Genomic DNA, 24731 nt, shown 5'->3' with positions numbered 1-24731 from the left:
ACATAAGAATCCAAAATTTTAAAATTATTATTTTAGCCATTTGTATAATGTCTAATACAACTTAAATCCATTTTCGCTGCATATTTATTAATGCATCCTTTTAGATCTGTATTAGACATTATACAAATGGCGAAAATAATAATTTTGAAATTTTTAAAAACCTTATTCAATCTACGATTTTAACAGAGTATTCAACTTGAGAATTCAAAATTTTAAAATATTATTTTAGCTATTTGTATAATGTCTAACACAGCTCTAAAAAGATGCATTAATAAATATGCAGCGCAAAATGGATTTAAGTTGTATTATTTTGAATTCTTATGTTGTATACTCTGTGTTGAAATCCCATCGTCTTCGTTCAATCAATCAATGTCTAAAAAATTGTCGAAAAAACGCGGCATCTTTCAAAAACCCATCTCTGGGATCTCTATGGAGAACTAGCATATAATGTTATCATGAACCATACTATATCATGAAACCCCGGCCTTCAAAAATAAAATAAACTTTGCAGGGGATGGGGGGTGATTATGGTTGGTATATTGTCGATTAGATGGATAATGCAACCAACTTTTGTAGCTTAACTTAAAGTGAAGGTATATATTTTAGAAAATGTTGAAAAATGTGTTGCATGGCAGAGGAATCTCTGGCCTGTGTACAGTTTATAATAATTATAATGTTAATGTTAGATTCGCAAGCAGCCTTACTAAACTAGTGGTGGTAAGTTTGTTTTGATAATTCTAGACTATAAAGAAGAAAAGGTTGTTTTATCTGAAACAAAAGATCTAGACTATAAAAGGTCTTCTTTTTATACATAAGGCGTAAGCTGCCATTAGACTCATTTTCTAATATAAGTAAAGCTCATTAAGGCTAGTGGTGAAGCTGACAGTAAGATCAATTATTCAAATATTAATCCTGCTTTGTCCTTTACTGGTATATCATACAATCAAAACCTTTGAATCTACCTTTTTACTTTACAATACCATCGAGATCATTTTTTTGCTATTGATTCTATAATTAATTATCAAACACTTCGTTTAGTTCCAAAGAACAAAGCTTTTTATCTAAAAGAGAGAATAAAGCATTACCTATACAATAAAATTACATAACATGTCACCTTGACAAAAGATTAAGCTGAAATGTGTTTGCAAAAAGCATTACAATAATATCAAAAACAGGATTAGAAAGTCGTTTACTTCTGTGGTTGCCGCTGTTGGCTGTTCTATGTTTTAGAAGCTGACAATTTTGCTGTTTATTCAGCTGTAGTCGACTTATCTGCATAATATACCAATTTAGCAATTTTTAAATGTTAAGCTTACTTTATAGTCACTGTTTTTTTTCATGATTATATGATAGGTGGCTGATTACACTGTGGCTGCCGTGCCTTATTAATTGTAAAAAGAACGTAGGAAATTGTTTGGAATTATTTTCAATGCAGTATGTGTCAAACTGTAATACAAGTATAAACGAAAACATTACAATACATTTGGAGATGTCATTGAAACCTTTACCTGAAAAAAGTAGGAGCAAGGATGCTCTATAAACGGGGTAGTTCAAGTTCACTGAGCATTAAAAACTAGTCGTCGTTTCTGTCCATTACTTTATCAACGGAGCTACTCAGGGAGGTCCAGTAAGTAGCAACTGTAGCTGTCAGTCATATTAGAAAAATGTGCATCTGCTTGTTAATTAAAACAATCCTCAAGCCACTTCAGAGCCAACCTATCAAGGATGAATAACATGCTCTGTTTAAAATGATAAATGTCACCATTTTACAAGCGTGAAATTTGTGATCAAAACTTCATGCCTTGTACATTTTTTTGGATACTGTCTTCCTTGTTGATTTATTTTTTCAATTTTGTATTGTAATTTAGGAAAATGGAATTGCTAACCTTACATTTACTTCACAAAAGACAAGGTGAGTTTTTTCAACTTTTCCATTCAAAGTTAATTTGAAACAAAATGGAATGTTTAATTTAAAACAAAATGTTTTTGAAACATCGTGTATTATTTTATTCTACGAACGTTTTATGTTAAAGGTACTAAATTGAGTTTATCAATCATTAACACATGAAAAAGTTTTGAAGATTTGCAAAGGTTTCGTGAATTTGTTACATTAGTAAGGTTGCGTGATTTCTGCATGAATAATTTTTTTTAGGAATTGTTTGTCACTTGAAATGATGGAGAGAATTATAGATGATCTAAATACTGCCGCAAAGGTATATTTCCTTTTTCTTTATTGTTATATCCTGCACAGAGAAAAAAAAATGAAAAGATAGCTATGTTATATAAACTCCAAGCCGTTCTGCTATTAACTGGAACTAACGCTTTTATTACCTGAGTCTTGAAGGAATCCTGCATTATTTCAGAGTGAATTTATTAGGAAGACTATTGATTTGAAGAGTTTACTCTATCTAGCTCTAGCTTAACTGAAAGTAAGCACAATGAAACCAATTCAAATAAACATTCTATAATCAATTTATCTCAGGATGAAAATGTTAGATCTGTTGTAGTCAGAGGCGAAGGAAAAGTATTTTCATCTGGCCATAATCTCAAGGTAAACTAAACTGTTGTTGCTAAAGATATCATTGTTAGGCTTTAGACTAAGTATCTTTGCTTCAAAGATGTTATGTTTTAAGAAAATATAATGTTTAAAATAATATAGGCAAAGAAGTATTAAAAAGAATTTTTTTTTTAAATATTACATCTAAAACATAGCTTAGGTATAGTTTTATAGATTGTTCTTTTAGGTGATGCTTTTTCATTAATTATTATTTAGGAAATGACTGCAGATACAGGTTATGATTTTCACATGAAGATATTTAATACTTGTACAGAGATGATGCTCTTAGTTGAAAATGTAAGTATTTTTTTCTTTCTTACTTGTTTTATTGCATTGCCAGTAAATGTAATTTAGTGTACTTTTGCTAGTTCATTATTTTAAACATTGGTTATCTAACATTGTTAATTTTATTGTAAATATTATAAACCTTAATGCCAAAAGTTTAATTTTTTAAACCACTTTTTTTTTTTTTTTAAATGCTTGATTGTCAGCTATTTGATAAGTATAATACTGATAAATGACTTTTTGCACCTTCTTTAGTTTTAGATTACTTGTGTTGCAAAACATTTAATGTTTAGTTACCAGTACCTGTGATAAGCGTAGTAAATGGAGTAGCTGCTGCAGCTGGTTGCCAGTTTATTGCCTCGTCTGATATTGTAGTTGCCACTCCACAATCCAAGTAAGTGCTTTTTATTGGTGTTTTTCTCTTATCTGCTTTTGATTTAAATTCCTTGTATTGTTCAAAGATTTTCTACGCCTGGTGCCTCAGTTGGGCTGTTTTGTCATACTCCTGGAATTCCTTTGGCCAGGAGGGTTCCCAGAGCTGTTTCTGGATACATGTTGCTTACAGGTATAAAAATTTAGTTTTTATTATTTTAAAAAGATTTGAGAATTAAATGTTGGGTATAACCAAGGAAAGAAAAGTATAGAGCTGGTATTGTTTTTATGACTGTAATTAGGTAGCTTAAGGGATAAGACAATAAATTGATGTACATCATACCCCTTCTTTAGTTCAAAATTTTTGTATTAAAAGTTTTTGAGCCAGCGAAAAATGATTGTGTCGTCACAGTAATACTGTTATATAATTATACAGTCCAATGTTCCCTACCTCCCTGACTCTAACATAATTTTTTACATTATTACTTTTCAACATAGTTTTGATTTGGCATACCTATTCTATTAACAGGAGAGAGTATAACTGGTGAAGATGCATTCAGAGCTGGTTTAGTGTCAAGATTGGTTGAGGAAGATTTATTAGATGCTGAAGTAAAGTATTTACGTCTGTGGGAAGCTGCTCTAAAATTTTCATATATCTGTTGCTTTTTAATTTAATTTAAAAGAATAGATAAAGTCAGGGAAAAGGGAATGATATTCTGACAAACATTTCTAAAGGAAAATTTCCCCACAACCCCCTTCCCCCTTTCCTCCCCTTCTTACCCACCCCTCTTCACTTAAATGAAAAAACTAAATATACTTCCACCATACTTTATAAGGTTTCGTGATTTTTTTTGTAGAATTGTTAGAATAGTTACCCCTAAGAATTATTATAAGATCGCCAAAATATTAATCTTTTTCATATTTTTTTCACTGTAAAAATCTTATCTTTATAGCTTTTAAATATTAGGGGGATGAAAGGTTCATGGATTTTTATGAACAGTGATACGGACATATAAATTTAGGTCTATTTAGGTATCAAGAATATGTGCTTCCATAACAAGTAAGCCAAAGAAAGTTATCACTCTGGGAAAACAGTTCTATAAGAAACAGGTAAACAAAAGCATTACTTTTTGGGCATATATACATTTCATGAGAATCGAAGTTCAGGAGTATGAAACTATGTAATTTTATCATAAATATAGCTTGCTGATATTTTGAAAGGGATATGGTGCAGTTTACTGTAAAATGTATTAATTGTTTCAATAAATTATGATCTGTCAAGGCTGCTTGCGGTCAAACGCGTGAACATATGAATACATAATATATTGTAATCGTTGCCAATTATTTGGAATATCCTATATTTGAATAAAGGTGTGCGGGAATAACATATACGTTAAGCCTTTTGGCAGACAGCGACTTTAAATCCCATATAGATCCCACACTTTAATACATGTTATCCCAAAGATATTAAAACGGAACATATCTAAAGATCGGCTCACAACAAGTATGATAGGATTGTTTGCGAACTGTAAAAGAGAGATTATGCGAATTTTCTCAAATTGAAATGTGTTGAATTCTAGATTATCTCTAAAAGGTAATCAGGGAAACAAGAATAGGCAACTAGGAGAGAAATGATATATTCACCCTTCCTCTCTCAGTTCATATGTAGGCATCAAAACTTTTGCACTTCTCGATTTAAGAAATTTTTTTGTGTTTTTATTGTTTGTATACTCATAAGAACTCAAGTAGGGTCATAGTAAGGGATCTGAATAACTAGGCAAAAGTCAGAATATGACTATTAAGTCTTTTCTAGAAAGTAGAGAAAGTCACGGCCTTTTTTTACATGAACATGAAGCTTATTCCATAATTTAGCTGCTCTAATACTGAATACATTTATGGATAGTTCTGTTCTTTTTACTGAAATTTCAAAACTTTTGTTAACCTATCCCTATATCCCAGGTAAAAGGAGATATAAATGTGACATTATTGAATATTTTATTGTGTGGTGGATGAATGAATACATGTATGAATGTCACATTTTTCCTTGAAGATATTCAGGAATTAAAAGTAGGTAGGGAGGGGATATCGGAGTGAAAATTACACTGGTTCCCAAAGTTTTATGACTAGTAGAGTAAAACTTTTAAACCAATATTTTTAATGTGTTGAAAGTGTAGTTTATCATAATTGAGGAAGTACATTAATTTTTTTATCCCTTAAGAAAAAAAGAATGTTAAGAGTACTTACTTACACATTTAAGTAAATGTAATTAGAGTTTAAATAAAATTTTTTAAAATTAATTTTTATTGAGAAATCCATACATTTTCTTATTTGTTAATGTTAGAGGATTTTTCGATATATATTTATATTCTATTTATTTTGCGATAAGTACATTTCACTTACGAGGTATATATAGAATTGCAATCTATCTCTTTTTACACTTTTCAACTAGTATTTGTATTCAATTTTTGGCGTTGCTACAAAAGACCTACCCCTACATAAGACCTACTCTACAAAAGACCTACCCCTACATAAGACCTACTCTACAAAAGACCTACCCCTACATAAGACCTACTCTACAAAAGACCTACGAATACATATTGTTATATAAACATCAAATTTATTAATAAAGTAATACATAATCAATACATGGCCGCAGCGCTCGGCCCCCTTGCCTATAACCTAACCTAACCTTACCTAAATATTGTAAAAAAAAATATTAAAATTTGAAAAAAATCTACCAACCACTTTTTGTAAATCAACGAAATTCTAAAATATAATTAAGTTAATGTACGATAAACATTCATACATTATTACATATAAGTTAGGTTAGGTTAGGTTATAGGCAAGGGGGCCGAGCGCCCGCGGCTAGGCAGGCCAAGGGGCCGAGCTCTGCAGCCATGGCCTTCTAGCATTACGATTTTTTGTAGAGTAGGTCTTTTGTAGAACCGACGAGTAGGTCTTTTGTAGGGGTAGGTCTTTTGTAGAGTAGGTCTTTTGTAGCAACGCCCAATTTTTGGCGTTATCCTCTTTTTTTTCAATTTTGAATTTTTTTTAGCCCGTGCCTTCGGCACCTCGGGGCTAAAAAACTGGTTTTCAATTTTAAAATTTTTTTAGCCCGTGCCTTCGGCACCTCGGGGCTAAAAAACTGGTTTTAATCTTATAATTGTACATTCCATATCCGCGGAAAGCCGTTTATAATACGATGAAAGAAATAACTATTCCATAAAACAGATATTAATTTAAATTAGTGAAGCTGTTGTGGTTTATTCAACCAAAAATATTTTTTTTTAATTTAAGATAAACAAAATATAGGACATTGCAAGTTTCATTGAAAATTCTCAATTTTTCTACATATGAAATGATATTTGAATATCGAACTTATCAATAAATCTCAATTTTCCTTTTTCCTGTGAAAGAAATGCACTTATTTCCTTTAAATATTGAATGATCTTTACTTTTTTTTACTTTTGTTACGATGGTTTTTGTACTTTTCTTACATTATTTTGTAATTTCTTTTGTCAGGTCAAAGTATTCTAGTTTTAGTATTTGGTTATGGTTTCTAATAATCAAATTGGTTGTAATCTACAAAATATTTTTGAATGAAATGCTAGTCATCTTAGCAACAATCTGTTTGCTGGCTTGATGTGCCAGTTAGGACTTTGATAATAAAACACTTTCTCTCCTTGTAGTCAAATAATCAAATATTGAAACTCCATTTAAGGTTTTTACACCAGATTTTAAATTTAAAGAAAATCATAAATATATTTTGAATTAGTGGAGCACTGAACTCTTAATTTAAAATAAATTTTAATATGTTTAAGAGGGTTTAATTTTTTTCCTATGCCTAACCCTAATGCCGCGGGGCTACCCAAATCCCAATATAACCGAACCAAACATGACATATAGTAATAACTGATAAACAAACAAACGAAAAACTACCTCCTCCCCCCCACTCCCCCTTATTTTTGATGTATTTTAAAGGGGGTGGGTTTATTAAAATGCTCAACACATGGCAATTTAAAGGAAAATGCCCAAGCATTTATTTTTAGATGGAGCTCCCATTGAAGTCCGCATATGAAGCAGGAGGACTAGTGATGGCAGAAAACCTTTGGTATAAAGATACACAGGTCAATACAGTTAAAATAATACTTTTTTGAAGCATGAAATTTATCAATGTAAAGGCATGCTTGTCTGAATTATTTCTTTTGTATAATATTTTCAAAAAATTTTAATTTGTGGGGTCTTGAGGATCTCTAGAACAGTGGTTTCCATAAGTTTTTTCCCAAGGTTGCGTGATTTTAACAGCAAAAATAGTAGCAAAACATTAGTTAGAGAATGCATAAATATCAGGATGTCTTATAGCATATTTATAATACAAAGTAAAATGATGCAGCGTGGCCACATTTTTCAGTATACTGAAAATATTCAGTATTCTTCAGTATTTGGAAATTGGGGGTTCAGTATTTTCAGTAAATACTGAATATTCAGTATTTAAAAATTTTATTCAGTATTTTTCAGTTTTTGGAAATTTTCATGATTCAGTATTTTCATTATTTCTTAAATTCCAAAAAATTTTGCATAAATAAGATGTTTTTTCAAGTAGTTGATGTCAGATTTTTTTCGGCGCTTCGTGCCTCACTTTACTTTCCTTTAAATTACCCTATAACTTTGTACATTAATTTTGCTTTTTTGATGGTAATATACATTTTTTTTTCAATTTCATCTCAAATATAAATTTTTTAGATATTTGAGATGCTTTTATACAGTATTTTTCCAGATATTTTTTTTTGTCTATTAATAGAATGAATAATCTAAGGTGAGTACTTTGCATGACTATTGAAGGTAAAGTTTTTAGCATGATCTTAACCATAGACGGCCAAGGGGGGGGGGGTAAAGTGGCGATTACCCCCCCCCCCCCCATTCAAAATTTACCCCTACCCTGGGGGTGCCTACGGCAGCCCCAACCATTTAGGAGGGGGTATTTACCCCCCCAAAAAAAATAAAAAATCTGTAACAAAAAAAAATTGTGCGCGCTTCGCGCGCATTTTTAATAACAAATATTTAATAAAATTTAAATTACCCCCCCAAAAAAATTTTACCCCGAGGGTAAATTTTGGGGGGGGGTAAACAAAATTTACCCCTGCCAACAGATTTCATGGGGGGTAATTACCCTCCCCCCCCAAACAAATTTTACCCCTGGGGTTAAAATTTTTTTGGGGGAGGTAAAAAAAAAATTTTACTCCCCCCCAAAAGCGAATTACCCCCCCTTAAAAAAATTTTACCCCCCCCCCCCTAAAAAAAAGGTCGGACGTCTATGCTCTTAACTCAACTAAAAAGTATTTAAGTTTTGTAATCATTTAAAATATTTATCAGTCATTTTCTGCTTAATTGGTGCAAGAAAATCTAAGAGGCAAAATTAAAAGATCTTTAAAATATCCCCCTAATAATAAAGCTATAATATATGAAATTTTGAAATGAGGAATCATATAAAAAAATACTTATTCAGTATTTGTATTTTTTTGTTCAGTATTTCAGTATTTTTTCTTATTTTAGGATTCAGTATTTTCAGTATTTCCTTTTTTTTCTTCAGTATCAGTATTTTTTTGGTTGTGGCCACACTAATGATGTCTGTCCGTCTGTCTGTCCGTCTGTCTGTCCGTCCGTCTGTCTGTCCGTCTGTCTGTCTGTCCGTCTGTCTGTCTGTCCGTCTGTCTGTCCGTCTGTCTGTCCGTCTGTCTGTCCGTCCGTCTGTTTGTCAGTCTGTCTGTCTGTATGTATGTATGTCTGTCCCTCCATCCGTCCGTCTGTCCCTTAAGATCTCGGTAACTGTGGTGGTTTTAAGTTTTTTTTTCTTGGGAGGTGGGACACCCCCAACCCCCAAAAAACAAAAAATCCCCCAACCCCCTTTTTTTGCTATGCATCAAGGCGTCAGCAGAGCCTATTTTTTAAAAACAAATTTTATATAAGGGGGTTGAATTCCCCTTACCTCATAGGGCGAAGCCCCTAGAGGCTATGGGCGCTATTTTCTTGGGGGGTTGGACCCAACCCAAAAAAAACAAAAAAAATCCTCCAACCCCCCCTTTTTTTGCTAGGCATCAAGGCGTCAGCCTGTAGCAGAGCCTATTTTTTTTAAAACAAATTCTATATAGCGGGGTTGACTTCCCCTTACCTTACAGGGCTTCGCCCCTAGAAGCTAGGGGTGAAGCAGCATATACTAAAGTAACAGGATGTCTGTCTGCTTTTATGTCTCTAGCGGCTTGACCGTTTAATCACATACTACAAATGATAAAAATAAGATAATAATTCTATCATATATCATTTGTATATTGTTATTTCTCCATATACATAGAAAAAAGTATTATCTTTATTTTAGGAGGGCATACAGTCATTCAAAGAGAAGAGGCACCCTGTTTGGTCTCATACAGATGAAACTATTCCTAGATAAACTGATTTCGATCCAAGAAACAGAATTTTTTTAGAACTGTTTTAGTTTAAAACTGAAGCATGATAGTTTAACTTATGGTACCGAAAAACAGTAATATTTCACCTGCAGATAGAAATATTTCACATAAAACGTCCTGCAAGTCAAAATAATAATTATTAATTACCTATCTTATTCAGGAATTGCATAACACATTAAACAAGAATAACTATTTCCTTAAGTTGTTCAGCATTAATAATAAATTCGACGCATATAGAAAATGGACTTTATTTACGGTGCCAGTTATCCTTATGTAAAAGTAAGTTTTCTGTCTGTCTGTTTATACCGAAGTATCTCACTAACCGCTGAACTGATATGGTTCTCCTTCTATTAGATCCTAGGAATATTTTAACTATGTTGGAGAAGACTCTCCTAGCAAAAATCACCCTTAGAAAAAATTCCCCCTCAACCAAAAAAGTAATTTTTATAAAATTAAAAGTGGCCTCCCACCTTCCTTCAATTGCCCCTAGAGGCCTCTAGTTACGGGTCCGTTGGTAATAAGTTACTAATAAGCCATTTTTAAAGGAGAAAAGTAAAATGATTTTAATTAAGGACATGTCCTACTTATCAAAAAGCTGCGCTCATGTAAAGGAAAGAAAATTAATTTTGAAAATTGTTTGCTCTTGGGAAATTTTGAAGTAGATATGTTTTTCTGAAGGTGCCATATTAATATCTTGTATGGAATTATAGTTTTTCACAATTTTTGAACTTCCTTGACTGAATTGTTGAAGTTATTTATCTTAAATTGAGCATGCCTTCATAAATTTTGTGATATGTAAATAGTTTCTTTAATAATGCTCAAAAGTATTCGTATAAAAGTAAAATTACTAAGCACTGTATTTATTAATATGTACAACTGCAATTTAATTATGTATTATTACTTTAAAATCTAAGTAAATAAAAATTGTATAAGTCATATTTTTTATTTATCAGAGATGGGGTTTCTTAATAACTGCGTGACCTCAATTTTTTTTTGTTAAACAATGATTCATAATACAAAATATTGTAACCTATGTTATTTAACAAGATTGAACTTGATGAACTGGATCTAATTGTATTCAGACGATGGCTGTATTGCCAGCCGTCCCCGTCTTTTAGAGTTATTCAGGCAACAATTCAAGTTTATATTTCAGATGCCATGTTCCTATCCTTGAGCTGTTGACTGTTGATTTAAAATTGTTGTTTCTAATTTGTATTCATAGGCAAGTTAGGGAGGAACATTTTCTGGGCTAAGTGGAAATCCATGATCAATTTCTTCTTTTGTTTATTCCGTGGCACGGGTTCGAATCTTTGCCCAAATCACGACCGCGTCATAAATTAAATTTTACTTTATTTTATTCTAAGTTACTAATTTAAACAAGAAATGAAAACAAAGGGGGAGGTAGGTTGTGTTAAAATTCCGTAAAAGTGTGAGTTTTAAGGCTTAAAACAGTAGAAGAACGATAATATTAACTAAATATTCCTTATTGAAAAGAACTACAGAGAAAATTTTTGAATTGTTTTAAAGCATTAAAACTCCCACCTCTACGGAATTTCAGCAAAACCTACCCCCCCCCCCCCCTCCCTTACTCATTTCGTAGATTTAAATGATTGGTAGCCTAGATTAAACATTGCACAAGTTAAGTCAAACTAACGCACACAATGAATTTACATTAAATTTTCGTTGTAAAGTAGACTTGATACTTTAAGCAAGTTACTTGTTTTGTTGTAAAGGAGAGTGAACTGTGTGTAAACTTGGGTTAGTCTGCATATAAACCTAGATTGGCATCCTAGGGGCTAAACATATCATTTTATAACAGTGTGTTTCACAATTTAAATTTTTAAAAATCGAATCTCATATTTCAATTATTTTTGTGTCAAAAAAAAATATGCCTAGAATCGTATTATATCCATTTCTATAAGAATATAAAAATATACAATCATAAGATTAAAACTAGTTTTTTAACCCTTTACAGTCGGGCCCCTTGCCGCACCTTAATCAGTCGGGGGGGGGGGGGGCGTTCTACGCCCCCCCCCCTATTATCTCAGTTCCTATTAGAGCTAGAGGGCTAAATTTTTTTGTGCAAGTCCCCTGTTTGATAATGAATTTCCGACTTTTTATAAGTCTAAGTCAATTTTCGCTTCCTTCACCCTTTTATTTAACAACCTTTGTTTTTAGGTCTTTTTTTACTTAAAAATTTCAAACGGCTGTAATTTTCTTATTTTTGAAGCTAGAAGAACAATTTTTTTCCAGAAAATGTTTATCTTTATGTAAATTTTACATTAGAAATATCAAAATATAAATTTCAGCAGCCGCAGCTGTACTTGGCAGCTGCCAGCCGCCGCAGTCGTAAAAAGTTATTACGTTATGTAGACATGTAAGAAAAGATTAAGTTTAAAATTTGAAGTCTCTAAGTCAAAAAATTGCGGCCACAGGAGCCTTTTAAAGATTTCTGGAGACCTGCAGGATCAGGACCTGCAGGATCATACCTGGAACCTGAAAGTGACTTGAACACCTGTATTTCATATAAGGATCTAGAGGATATTTTAGTATTTTGGTATGATAAAATGCTTTGTTTTAATAAAAAAAAAAATATTTTTGCTCTTTACCTGGATGACCCTGCCAGGTTTGCTGGCATCCTGTGCCCGCCAGGATGGAGATATTCAAAAAATTCCAACTCTCAGTTATGTGTCATACTCATACTTAAAAAGTCACGCAGTTTGGGCTCTTTATCTTTCACTGAGATAGAAAAAACCGGAGGGGTTGGGGGGCGCCTCCCTCCCCCCCCGACCGTAAGGGTTAATCTTATAATTGTACATTTTATATCCGCGAAAAGTTGTTTATAATACGGTGCGAGAAATAACTCATATTTGTATTTAGGTTTTAGGGTGAACAAATTTAAATACACCCTGTAGTGTATTATAATTGGTTTTGAGACACAAAGATGAAATGTATTTTTATCCTGACATTTAAAATAGTCTTGCGTCGCTTGGGATATTAGCATAAAGTGTTTAAAGCATCCACTTGTGCTAAAGTTTGTTGTGCTAAAGAATATAGTTCACATATTAAACACTGCTGCTATATCAGATGCGTTAAAGTTAAAGTAAATGCTTTGACTTATATAAACATTTGCATGTTCAAGCAATAGTTATCGATTGAATCATGGACAAAGCTTTTGCAATCAACGGGTTGGTTGGATAGTTATATAGTGGTAAATATAACGTATATAATACTATATTATAATATTAAAAGGTACAACAGTTAATCACGAAGAATATAAATTTAATATCTTTATTAAAATTGTGATAATTGTTCTTACGCCTTTTTACGACGGTTTATAATTGGCAAATCCCATTCGATTAAGTTAAATCAAGGGCGTTGTTTGTAATTTTAAATTATTAGAGTACAAATTTTTAGTTTTGGTTTTTGATATAGTTTCAATTAATAACGATGACTCTAATATCAATAGTTATATGTCTAAAATGTCCAGTAAATACGGAAAGACTAGACTTCAGAATATGAAATTTTTACTTTATTGTAATGTCTTTAAGGTTCAGCTACATTCCTTTCTTCCCCTTAATGTTTTATTAGCAATCAATTTTATTTTTATAAAAGGGGTAGATTAATCAGTCATTGTCCCTTAGCTTGATAATATGGAGTAATAAAAGCTAAGACATAAAAAACACGAGTTACGTTTTAAAAATCAGGGAATAGTTTGGAACTCTTCTTGGTACGCCATTGAGTTGAGATAATAAGGAAATAGTGGTGTGGAATCTTCTCTCTAACACTTTAGATAAAATCAAAACATGAACATTTTTTACACCTATTTGCAGGCAGGGAGAGAGAGGATAGTCGGTCAAATATTTTACCACTGTCGAATATTTATTTCAATGGTATGTCGACTTATTGTTATAGTTAATATGCTATCGTCAGTTAATTTGTTCAAGCTATAATGTAGACACTATGACAAGCCCTAAACTTTATAAATAGAATAATATATCGACCATAAAACAACAGTCTAATAATGACATTTTTGTATATTAACGATGCTAAAGTTTTATAGATCAATTCCAAGCAAATCCAACCACCACAAAAAGTTTACAAAGACTAAAGACAGAATAATATAAAAAAAGTGTTGAGTGGATGCTTATTTATTTTCCCAATGTCCTATCCATCTAGCGCTGGCCCATTTGTTTAAAAGGTTGAAGATAAACATATTCTGTTATAGTTTTTGTTGGTTATACCGTAACTTTAATACTTTTAGTAAGATGAGTGAATTTAAGAACTCTGGAACTTCTAACGAAAAGGAAGGAATTTTCTCTACTTTGTTACTAAAACAAAGCATTTTTGTTCTTTTGAATTAAAAAATTAAGGTAAAACTTATGTTTTTATTACGTTATTTTCTCGTAAAACTTTTATTGAATTTAACTTGGCTTTTGGAAAATAATTGTTTTTTATTTAGTTTTATTTCTATTGGAAATATAAATATAAGGATACTACAGTTATTATATTACAATAATTGAAAAAATTGGAATTGGATGGATTTATCTGTTGATCCCTAATTAAAGATGAAAAATCTAATGATAATTTTGGGTAAGATTATTTTTATATTTTTTGGTCTTTTCCCAGATATTTTTGTAAAAAAAAAAAATTTTATTACAGATATATGGAGGAAGATATATTTATTTTCTGTTGTCCTAGGTTGTATCTTCCCATCATTGATCTTTATGGGTCAATAATAATTGCCACGAATCACGTAGCACGGAAGGAAGGGCGAGTAGAGTGGCTGACTTTTTTTTTACTTTCATTCATAAAAGATGCAATCGCACTACACTTATTAGTAGCAAAGCTATTCTTTAATTTACTTTGTCCGTCCGCAAAGATAGGGGGGGGGGGGGAGGGTAATGTGTAAAATGCGAAAAATTTATATGACATCTGGACAAAGTATATCTGTTATACAACTCATAATGACTGTTTGTCCATCTCTGTTATTTGTACTTCGCTAATTATGGATGATGTCATCTTTGCTTGACTTACAATTTGAATGGTTTTCGTTGACAAAATGCTCTTGATAATAATGGCCCAATCTTGAAAATTATTGATCTTCTGCTACTAATACTAGCTTGACTCAAATTTAAAGAGGAATATCCTCTATGGGCTGTTTGACAGCAATTTTTCTGCCCTTAATTTTTTTTAACGATAAGTCTAAAGTAAAAAGCTCAATTTGAACCGCCCTACCAAATTGAATAGTGCATAAGTGATCCAAAGAGGTTTACATAATAGTGCACATCTAGGGACAAAGATAAAATTACCTAAAAACAAAGAGGGTTCAATAGTGCACATAGTGTAACAGAGATAAATATACCTAAAAACAATGAGGGTTTATATAATAGTGCATATATTGAAACAGAGAAAGATATACCTAACAACAAAGATGGTTTATATAATAATGAAACAGAGAAAGATATACCTAAAAACAAAGATGGTTTATATAATAATGAAACAGAGAAAGATATACCTAAAAACAAAGATGGTTTATATAATAATGAAACAGAGAAAGATATACCTAAAAACAAAGATGGTTTATATAATAATGAAACAGAGAAAGATATACCTAAAAACAAAAAGGGTTTATACAATAGTGCACGTAGTGTAACAGAGATAGATATACCTTAAAATAAAGAGGGTTTATGTAATAGAGTAAATAGTAAAAAGAGATTTCCTAAAAACAAATAGGGTTTTTATATTTTTAGATGTCTTAATACAGAGATATATAAACCTCAAAACAGAAGGTTTATAAGTGTCAAATCTTTTCCACCAATAATTTGAATTGTACAACCAAGAACGTTTAAGCTTTTTTAATTGGGATGGGGGATATGAGATGATTAACCCGGACCTTTACACCCCCTCCTCCGTTGGGCGTCCTAGTGTATCAATTTTTGTTCATTATCTTTTTGCTAAAGATACTTTTATTGTTCTATATACCTATTTTTCTAAGAATATTTGTGCCTATCCTTGTATGCATTGCAAAAAGATCTAAATTCCAAGTCATGGGTGTGTAGAAATAAAGTTGTGCATTTCAAGTGCGTATTGTTTTATTATATTTTTAAAAGAGAAAAAATCACGCAACCTTTACTTTCATAAGCATGTTGTTTACTTCTTCAGTTATCTATAATACAAAATCTCAGTAGACCAGGTATATCTATCTATCTGTCTGTTTGTTCATTCATCAAGCAAATCAACTATTTTCTTATATATAACATCAAATCGCCTTACTAATTTCAATTTCTTCAAATCAGAGGTTTTTTCTTATCTATATAAATTACAATAAAACAATAGTTTTTGTTTGTTATGTTATGCACCTGACATAGCATCAACATTATAAGAAAGAATTTTAAATTTTATTCGAACCCTAAACATCTTTTTGATGAATTGGAAATGCAGTTATACAATTTTATCAAATTATTAAATTTAAAATATGAATTTTATTTTGATTGATTTGGTCAATCTGACAAGAACAGTTATAATACGATTTAACTTTTATACTGTTCTTAAAAATAATTTTATTTACTTGTGGTTGCGCCTCTGGGCTGTAGAGGTTCAACCCTCCCCCCCCCCCCCCAAAAAAAATAAGGTAGTTTTCCTCTTGTGCATCTACAGATAAACATTCCTGAAATTTAGTGCATTTGTGCATAATTATAAAAAATTCTTTCTTTTTTTAAGTTATTTTAAAGATTAAAAATACTCCTACTCAATAATTTTTACTTTTGTTTGTTTGTCACATTATCTGAATTTTTCAGCTCAGTTTTAATTAATGCTTTCATCCTTGTATTGAAGGTCACTGGGTAGAAGCTGTTTTACATTTGTTTCGTGTTAATCAACCATTTTATTCAGACAGTAGTGTCAGGAATACTTCATACTTTCAACATACAAGTTTTATGTAAAGCTTCAAATTAGTGTTTTGCAATTTGATTCATTTTCGAAAAAATATACTATAATATGCTTTCTCGTATTCATTCGAATCTGGTGGATAGGAACCGGTTCTCATCCATACGAAAAATGTACAATCACAAGGTTGAATTATTGGCGTTAACAAACAATGATGGTAACTCCATAAGAATTAAGCTCGACTAATGGACAAACCAATAGTAACTTTAGTTGATAAATGCGTGGTTTTTTTTTTGGGGGGGGGGTTTAACTCCCCTTCAGCCCCCACCCCCTCATATGACGTTCTTGACGCAAGGTTTGAAATGAAAAGGATAATTCTAACAAGCCCTAAGTTACGTTATAAGAAATCATTTTCGGACAGACATCGAATAAATGTATGTAGAAAAATTTCGCTTCATCAATGAAAGGAGGGGAGGGGCATGCACCCCCCCCCCCCACTCACCCCCATATCCCTGTTATCTGTGTAAGGATGTAAATATATTGATGAATGAACTTGTAGACAAACCATGTTTACGAGAAAAATGCCAAAATTTTCTTAATTTTCCAACTGAGTATTAACATCAATGTTATTGATTAAAGGTAGGCAATATAATCTTATTATTAGAATTAAAAATAGGTTTTTTTATAAACATAATTTCGATGAAAATATTCGACAAGTTAGCTCTTGTAATATATCAGCCATTCTCTTGGAAAAATATCACAAACTTTTGAAAATTGTACAAAACAGCGGTAACGTGTCTATGTCTATTAGTCAACCAATATATGTATAAAATCTTGTTTGCTACCCTGCAGGCTATAATAGCTACGATACAAAATATTTACTAGTCAACCTTACTATAAAATCATGATGGGTACTCTGCAAGCTATAGTGTAAAGTAGCTACGTGCCAAAATAATTACTAGGCAACCTTAATATAAATCTTGGTGGCTACCCTGCAGGCTATAGTGTAAAGTAGCTACGTGCCAAAATATTAACTAGTAAACCTAAATATAAAATCTTGGTGGCTACCCTGCAGGCTATAGTGTAAAGTAGCTACGTGCCAAAAACTCTGCTAGTCTGTCAAATTTCATAGAGTCCGTCACTTTCAAAGGAAAGAGATAGAAATTCAGAAAAAAATCCCTTCGAATTCACACAGTTATTAATTTTCCTATTATTGCATAAGACTGACACAATACAATCTGTCCCGATTTTGTATTACTTTTGAGGAACATGATTCCCGAAAAAGGGAAGGGGGAAAGAAAAAAAAGGGAAGGGGGGAAGAAAAAAGAGATGGGAGAAAAGGGGGTTTTCCCCATCTCTTTTGAAGAGATTTTCTTCCCCCCTTCCCTTTTTCGGGAAAGAAAAATATGACGTAACTGCAATCATGTTCCTCAAAAGTAATACAAAATCGGGACAGATTGTATGGTGTCCATAAGACTACATACATAATACATTATGTATTATTTCAAACAATTTCACGCATATACTAAATGGTTAAATCGACGCATTGAAAATGTTGTTAACATATCAGCAATTACCACTTCAAACTAATTTTCATCTCAAACTGAAAGTCAACAAGAAATCCATAAAACACCTTTAAGACTCTTACTTTATCTATCCCCTGCGGGCACCAACTAACTCTGCCTGTGAAGCAAAAACCTAACCCTAATTAAAGATTAATGCAATATGATTAAAATAGCTGACAATCATATGATTTGTCTGTGTCCTTGCCCACTTTCAAATTTCTATAATAGTCTTATCTTTCACATGATTCTTATTTTTTAAATTCCTTTCACCAAACTTTAGGAGCAAAGCTGTTAATTAGCTTATTACACTTCTACATTAAAATAATCTTAGTGAATAACTCGAAACTCCTTAAATATAGTTTTTCAAAATTTATTTACTTAAGACTTCAGAAAGCTAAAACACATCTAAATTAATTATAAAGGATGCTGTGAGTATTGGTGCAAAAAATATGACGTAACAAAAAAAAATTAGCCAATGAGAGGCCGTTATTGACCAATGGTAAAATTTATAGTGGACTCTCATTGGCTAATTTTTTTTGTTACGTCATATTTTTTGCACCAATACTCACAGCATCATTATAAAGTTAAAACTTTGCATCACACATCCGCTCAAAACACAACTGATGTAGCTAAAGGATTATTACTTCTATTTTGAATATTTGTGGATGTCAACTCTCAAATTTTCAAATTAAATTTTAAAATAAAGTGAAAAATATTAGATGGGCTTTTTTCAGGGATGGTTTCTCTAATGAGGTTGTTAATATTCTTCTCCAAAAAAGTTAAAATCATTCCCTGGACTTATAAGAAGCTTCACTGTAAAGAAGAACTATATCGGTTCAGCGGTTAGCGATTACCGTTATTCAAAGATAAAATACACAATGAAAAAATTTTCTTTTGACATTTATTGCCGTGAATAAAAAAGTCACTGAATTTAATTCTTAATTGTAAAATTAATTTTAAAGTTAATTATAATATTGTTTTAGCAGGAAGTTTTAGCTATAATAGTTTATATTTATTATTTACATTATACAAATTATCCAAAAATGCGTTAATGAATTCAAAAATCATTTTCAGATTATCATTTACTCTTTAAAAAAGTGAAACTTGTAGCTGGATAAAGAAACGATCCTCCTCTCCTCTCCACCCCCTTTACCCTATACTCTTTCATTCTACTGGATATATAAACAATAAATGACAGAGGAAATAGCAACCTAAGTAGACGACAATTTTTCCACGTACATTCTACATCCATTCCTAAAATGCTATTTGAAAAATTATGTGTATCATTTTAGTGCCAGGAGTGAAAGTTTTCAGCCAATCAAATCCTCAAAATTTCCCATCTAAAATTTAAAATTGCATGTTTGGGTGTTTGAAATGACAATGGGAGCAGTTTTATACCCGCCAATTATCGAGGGAGTTTTCGTGTATGATGTGGTTGGGTAGGCCTTCTGAATTAGGTTTTTTAAGGTCATTATAATAGTGAAACCAATGAAACCTTTATCGTATTTATGGAAAGATAAATATTACATTTTCTAATAAAGGTCTAATTTTTCATCTCACAAATTTTTTAGTTCCTTACTAAAAAATGTATTTTTCTAGTATTCTTTTAAATAAATATGGAAGATGATTAAAGTCCCTCCACAGTTTATGATGTCATACGATAGAATAGCCAGTATACACTGTAATTGACCAATGGTGAAATTTATACTGGCCTCTCATTGGTTATTCTATCGTATGTCGTAATAATCTGTGGAGGTACTTTAATCATCTTCTAAATATGAGTCATTGTAAGAGCTATTTGCCCAATATTTATTATTACTTAGGATCTTAAACTGCCAAATATCATAATACTGACATAATCAATTTCTAGAAAAAGGACCAGAGTTCAATTGCAAAATAGAAGGTAAACATAAATTTTTATTCTTGTTTTTCAGTTTCAGTCCAAATTGCTTCCTATTTTTGTGGAGTTTGCAAAAAAACAAGAACATTTATGTTCTTAAGTAGCTCGACAATAACAAGATTAAAATATTTTGAATATATTTTTTAAATTGGTGAAAAGTAAATTTTTGACAGGCGTTGTCAATTATAATTTCAACTAAAACAGTATATAATATGTTATTGTTTGGAAGTATGGATATACAGTATGTGCAGTAATCGAGTAGCTGCACTACTAAAAATTTTAGATAGATTGATACGATTCAATACTTTAAGTACACAATCTTTAAAGCTGCTTTTAGTTTTTTTTTCCAAGATAAAGTAGATATTTTTATCTTGGCTAACTGTTTTGCCTTTAAGTTTCTCCAACCTAAAGTGATCCAAATGTCCAAATGTAATTCTTATTAACCAGAAAAACTACTTGGTATAAAATTTCCGGGGTATAATTTAGAGGCATTACGGTTTAGACATTTTAAAATGCCGTTTCTTGAAATTATATTCTACTTTTTTGGATTGTAAAATCAAAATAAGATATTTTCTGATCTAGATCATTTAGATCTAAAAAATCATGGTTTTTAATTAAAAGAATTTAAAGTTAGCAAATTTCTGAATGTTTTTAGTTTTTTAAATGATAAGGGAAGGATAAGAATAATGAAAAGCAAGAAACAAGATTAGCAATCAAAATTGTTGTCTTTTTACAAGTTGAAATCAACATGTTTCAATTTCAAGGGGGGGGGGGGGGCGAATGTTATTAATTTACACCTCATAAAAAATTACTTGTAAATATTTTGAGTCCGCTTTACTCAATCCTCTGACAAAGTTCTGAACACGCGACTATTTTTTGCTTATTATCCTGCAGATGACTCAAAAAAACAACAAATATCATCTAAAGAAAAAGAGACAAAATACTTCTTTGCCAGGTGCTCTGTCCCTGAAATGAAAACGGGGTGTGGCCAAAATAAGATGGTAGAATTGGGGGAAAATTTAGTAAATGTAAAAATAAAATTTGCATAATTATTAACCTTTGTCTTTTGTAGCCAGGGAGGGGAAGTATAATGGCGGTTTAATTAATCTACAATCCATTTTCAATTAATATTTACAACTTACAAAAGCTAAGTATTGGGGATGAGTTATTATTTTTTGCTGTTTATCCTACTTATATCCCTTTATACCGTTGCTTAACTTTGCCGTGGTCAACAACAAATATAATTTAGCTTACCCAAAAACAGCTAAAAATCATTCTCTACAAAATAGCAAGATAATTAAACTTTTATCTAAGACTATTTAAAACAACAGTTTTAAATACAAAATTTTACAGTTGATTTTTTAAGGGTTATTTTAGGTATGAGAGTGTGGTAATACGACACCCAGACGGACAGGCCGTTTGCAGAGTTGCTTCGCTGTGACTTATGATAACAAACCCCCCGCACTAATCCTATTATATCACCATCCATCTCATGACCGCTGTTGACCCCGCACCCAGCGGTCAAACTAGCCTGCCTAAATGTGGGGAGGGGACTCAAACATGCAACTATCACGAGTCCCTCACGCGCTTATATAATCGGGAGGCGTTGCCTCCCCTTTTACCACCGCTGCCCCCACAGCCTGTCTACCGTCGGGCGCTAAGCCCTAGCGCCCCACACCCCCTTCAAACCTAACCATTGTTATATTTTGTTGTATATATATAGTAAACATAACTTGTAAATATTATTCAGTTTAAATATATAATTTCTGTATGATTGAATCCTGCTTGTTTGTTTGGTAGAATACTTAAAGGCTAGGGCTCGTTGAATCCGAACTCGTTACCCCGTGGGCCGAGAACGCTCGGCTTACCAGAACTTGGTGTCAGCGTGTTTCAATCGAGCCTTACAGAAACTAGCCTATTCTACCTCTGATTGGACCCTTTGGCAAGTAAGGGGACAATCAGCCGCCAACTGACCCGTGAGACGGCCTTTTTAGGTCGAATTTCCATCATTTTGAACGCAATATGTGGGCCTCTGGCCTATGGCAAGCAGATTTAGCCTGCTAAAAGCGCCAGTTAAGACGCTTTTTCCGTGTCGTGTAGGAGTAGCGCTAGGTGCGCAGCCACGGCAATCGGATAATTTAGCTCAGACGGCTACAGAACTGAGTCTAAATTGGCAAGTGTAGCTGGGACAAGCCCCAGGACACCCAGGCCAAACCTACGAGACAGACAGCTGGGTGCTGGTCTCCCTAAGAAGGCAATGTGTGGCTGCGAAGCTTCAGCACACAAGTAAGCCCTACCACTGCGACGGATAGCAGATTTTGAGCCACAGGCACGGCAGGACGGGACATTCCCTGCCGCTGCCTCCCAGGATTCGAACCCGAGGCGCTGCAGGACGGGCCATTCCCTGCCGCCATTTTCGGGATTCGAACCAGCGGCGCTGTAGGACGGGTCATTCCCTACCGCCGTCACCCCTCTGAACCTTGCAGGACGGACATTCCCTGCTGCCAGTGCTTCCAGAATCACACCTAGAGCTCCTAGTGATAACAACACATCAGTGTGTATAAATGTCAACCAAGTGATAAAAATAAATATAAAATTGTTGACCTAGTGATAATTAATAAGCTCTAGTGATTCGAAGCTACAGTCTAAGCCACCATGGTAAGCGATACCACCATAGCTGCGGTTCGGCCACCACCGAAGTTTCTGCCAACCCCAGCCGAACGGGAGGCCCCCTTGTCTCAAGGGCAGGACCTCCACTTCCCCTGCCATATCAGGGTGAGGTTTCCTACTCCTGACCCTGCCCAGCATGTACAGGTTGATGCCATGATCGATTCTGGCAACCGTGTACCAGGGTCTGCTGTAATTTCTGAACACCTCATGCACGCAATGGGCGTGCAACGCATGTTGATTCCGGACAACACCCAAATCCTGACTGCTAACGAGGAAGGCCAGCCCCTCCAGGTAATAGGAAAATTGAAAGAATTATATATGGCAGTCTCACACACTCTTATCCTCCATCTTTACCACGTAACTGTGGTCCGGAACCTCTCACACCCTCTGAACCTAGGAGGGTATTTTCTCAAGGAGTTCGGAACTAGGCTCTGTTTCGACATGCAACCACCTTGCTTGTGGGCGCGTGGGGAGTTTATCCCACTCCGTGGCATCCCCATTGACCGGGAGACAGCCGAGAGAGAGCTAAGCTATGAGGGGCCTCTGCCAGGCCCCCTGCCTGAGCAGCCGCGTGTGGTTGAGAAAGGCACACACTGGGTGGACGCTGAGCTCAACGCACACAAGGGAGCTAACCTGCTAGCCATGGGGTTGCCCCCAGTGCCCAAGGTGCCAAGGGAGAGCCTGCCAACAACGTTTCCTGAGATTGCCAGCCCTCCAGAACCAATCTTCTCCGCCGACACCTTTATCAACGGCCAGCCGTGTCCACCTGGCCCCCTCTACCTGGGACCTCCAGCCAGTCCACCAGCCAAGCCCGAGTCCAGACCCGTCAAGTCGCGGTCTGATGTACCCGGAGCCACACTCAACTCTCAGGCCCCAGCCTCTCCCGGCGCCGTGCCCGTCAAGTCGCGGCCGGACACCCACGGAGCCAAAGCTGGACCCAGCACTTTGGCCTCTCCCAGCGCCGAGCCCGTCAAATCGTGGCCGGACGCCCCCGGAGCCACACCTGGCTCCGACACGTCAGCCCCTCCAGAAGCCGAGCCCGTCAAGTCGCGGCCGGTGGGTCCCGGAGCCAAAGCTGACCCCGCACCAGCCACGTATAGGCTGAGCGCTGTCACTCCAACTGATGGCCAGCCACCCCAGCTCCGCACAGCCAAGCGGGTGGTCCTGCCTGGCCGCGGGGTTATGGCGGTCCCTGTTGAGCTAGTAGGCCATCGCACCAAGGATGCCATTCAACTAGCTGCCCCAGAACAGAGGTTTGGGGAGGATCTTGTTATTCCAGAGGGCCTGTATGCCCACAGGCCTGGCTCTGCCACTGTGTTTAGAGTACTGGTGGTCAATGAGGGGGAGGTGCCCCTCTTGCTGGATGCTGGCCTCCCAGTGGCAGGGGAGCTGGTCAAACCTGATATTTTAGAGGTCTCTGATACGCCTCCCCCGCGTCTCCACTCGTTCCAAGAACCTGCTGAGCCTATAGACATGCAGGAGTTGTGGGAGGCCCTGGAGATGGAAGACAATGAGTTCCTACGCAAGGACCCCTTGCTCAAGAAGGAGGTCTGGACTATGTTGTCAGAGTACAGGGACGTCTTCTCCAATTCTACCCCCGGCTGCACAGATGTGGTTGAGTTGCAGCTGCGCCTCAAGCCAGGGACCCAGCCGATCCGCCAGAGATTTAGGGATCTGAACCCGCGGCAAGAGGCTGAACTGGAGAAACAACTGGACACCTGGCTAAAGGAGGGAGTTATAGAGCCGTCAGACTCCGCCTGGAGCAGCCCCCTGGTGCCCATCAAGAAGAAGGACGGGAGCACCCGCTGGGCCGTCGACTACAGAGCCCTCAACAAGTGTCTGGAGCTGGACAGCTACCCCCTGCCTAGGATCCAGCAGTTGGTGGAACGAGCTGGCGGGCACCGTGTCTACAGTGCTTTAGACGCGGTGGCCGCATACTACACCATCCGTGTGTCCGAGGACAGCCGGCCCTGCACCGCCTTCACCACCCCCAGGGGCTTGTATCAATGGAAAAGGATGCCCTTTGGCCTGGC

The 24731-nt window shown here is 34.8% G+C and overlaps 1 protein-coding gene across 2 annotated transcripts; it reads left to right on the top strand.

Moving 5' to 3' along the window:
• The first annotated feature begins 572 nt into the window (after nucleotides 1-572).
• On the top strand, nucleotides 573-10611 carry LOC145313592 (enoyl-CoA hydratase domain-containing protein 3, mitochondrial-like). Of its 2 annotated transcripts, XR_013877419.1 has the most exons (12): nucleotides 573-717; nucleotides 1869-1912; nucleotides 2153-2213; nucleotides 2483-2551; nucleotides 2774-2854; nucleotides 3136-3236; nucleotides 3304-3407; nucleotides 3744-3823; nucleotides 4247-4324; nucleotides 7264-7341; nucleotides 9588-9736; nucleotides 10386-10611. XR_013877419.1 is itself a non-coding variant. In XM_080153057.1 (11 exons), the coding sequence occupies exons 1-11, from the start codon at nucleotides 610-612 to the stop codon at nucleotides 9657-9659; spliced, it is 876 nt and encodes a 291-aa protein (XP_080009183.1). In that variant the 5' UTR covers nucleotides 573-609; the 3' UTR covers nucleotides 9660-10611. The 2 variants fall into 2 exon arrangements, 1 of the variants encoding a protein (XP_080009183.1); XM_080153057.1 differs by having other exon boundaries at nucleotides 9588-10611.
• Nucleotides 10612-24731: the final 14120 nt, after the last annotated feature.

This window comes from Acartia tonsa, chromosome 3 (genome assembly GCF_053477335.1).
Source record: "Acartia tonsa isolate MP-2025a chromosome 3, ASM5347733v1, whole genome shotgun sequence".
NCBI lineage: Eukaryota > Metazoa > Arthropoda > Copepoda > Calanoida > Acartiidae > Acartia > Acartia tonsa.
The sequence above is the reverse complement of the archived record's forward strand: the minus strand, read 5'-3'. Positions and strand labels throughout refer to the sequence as shown.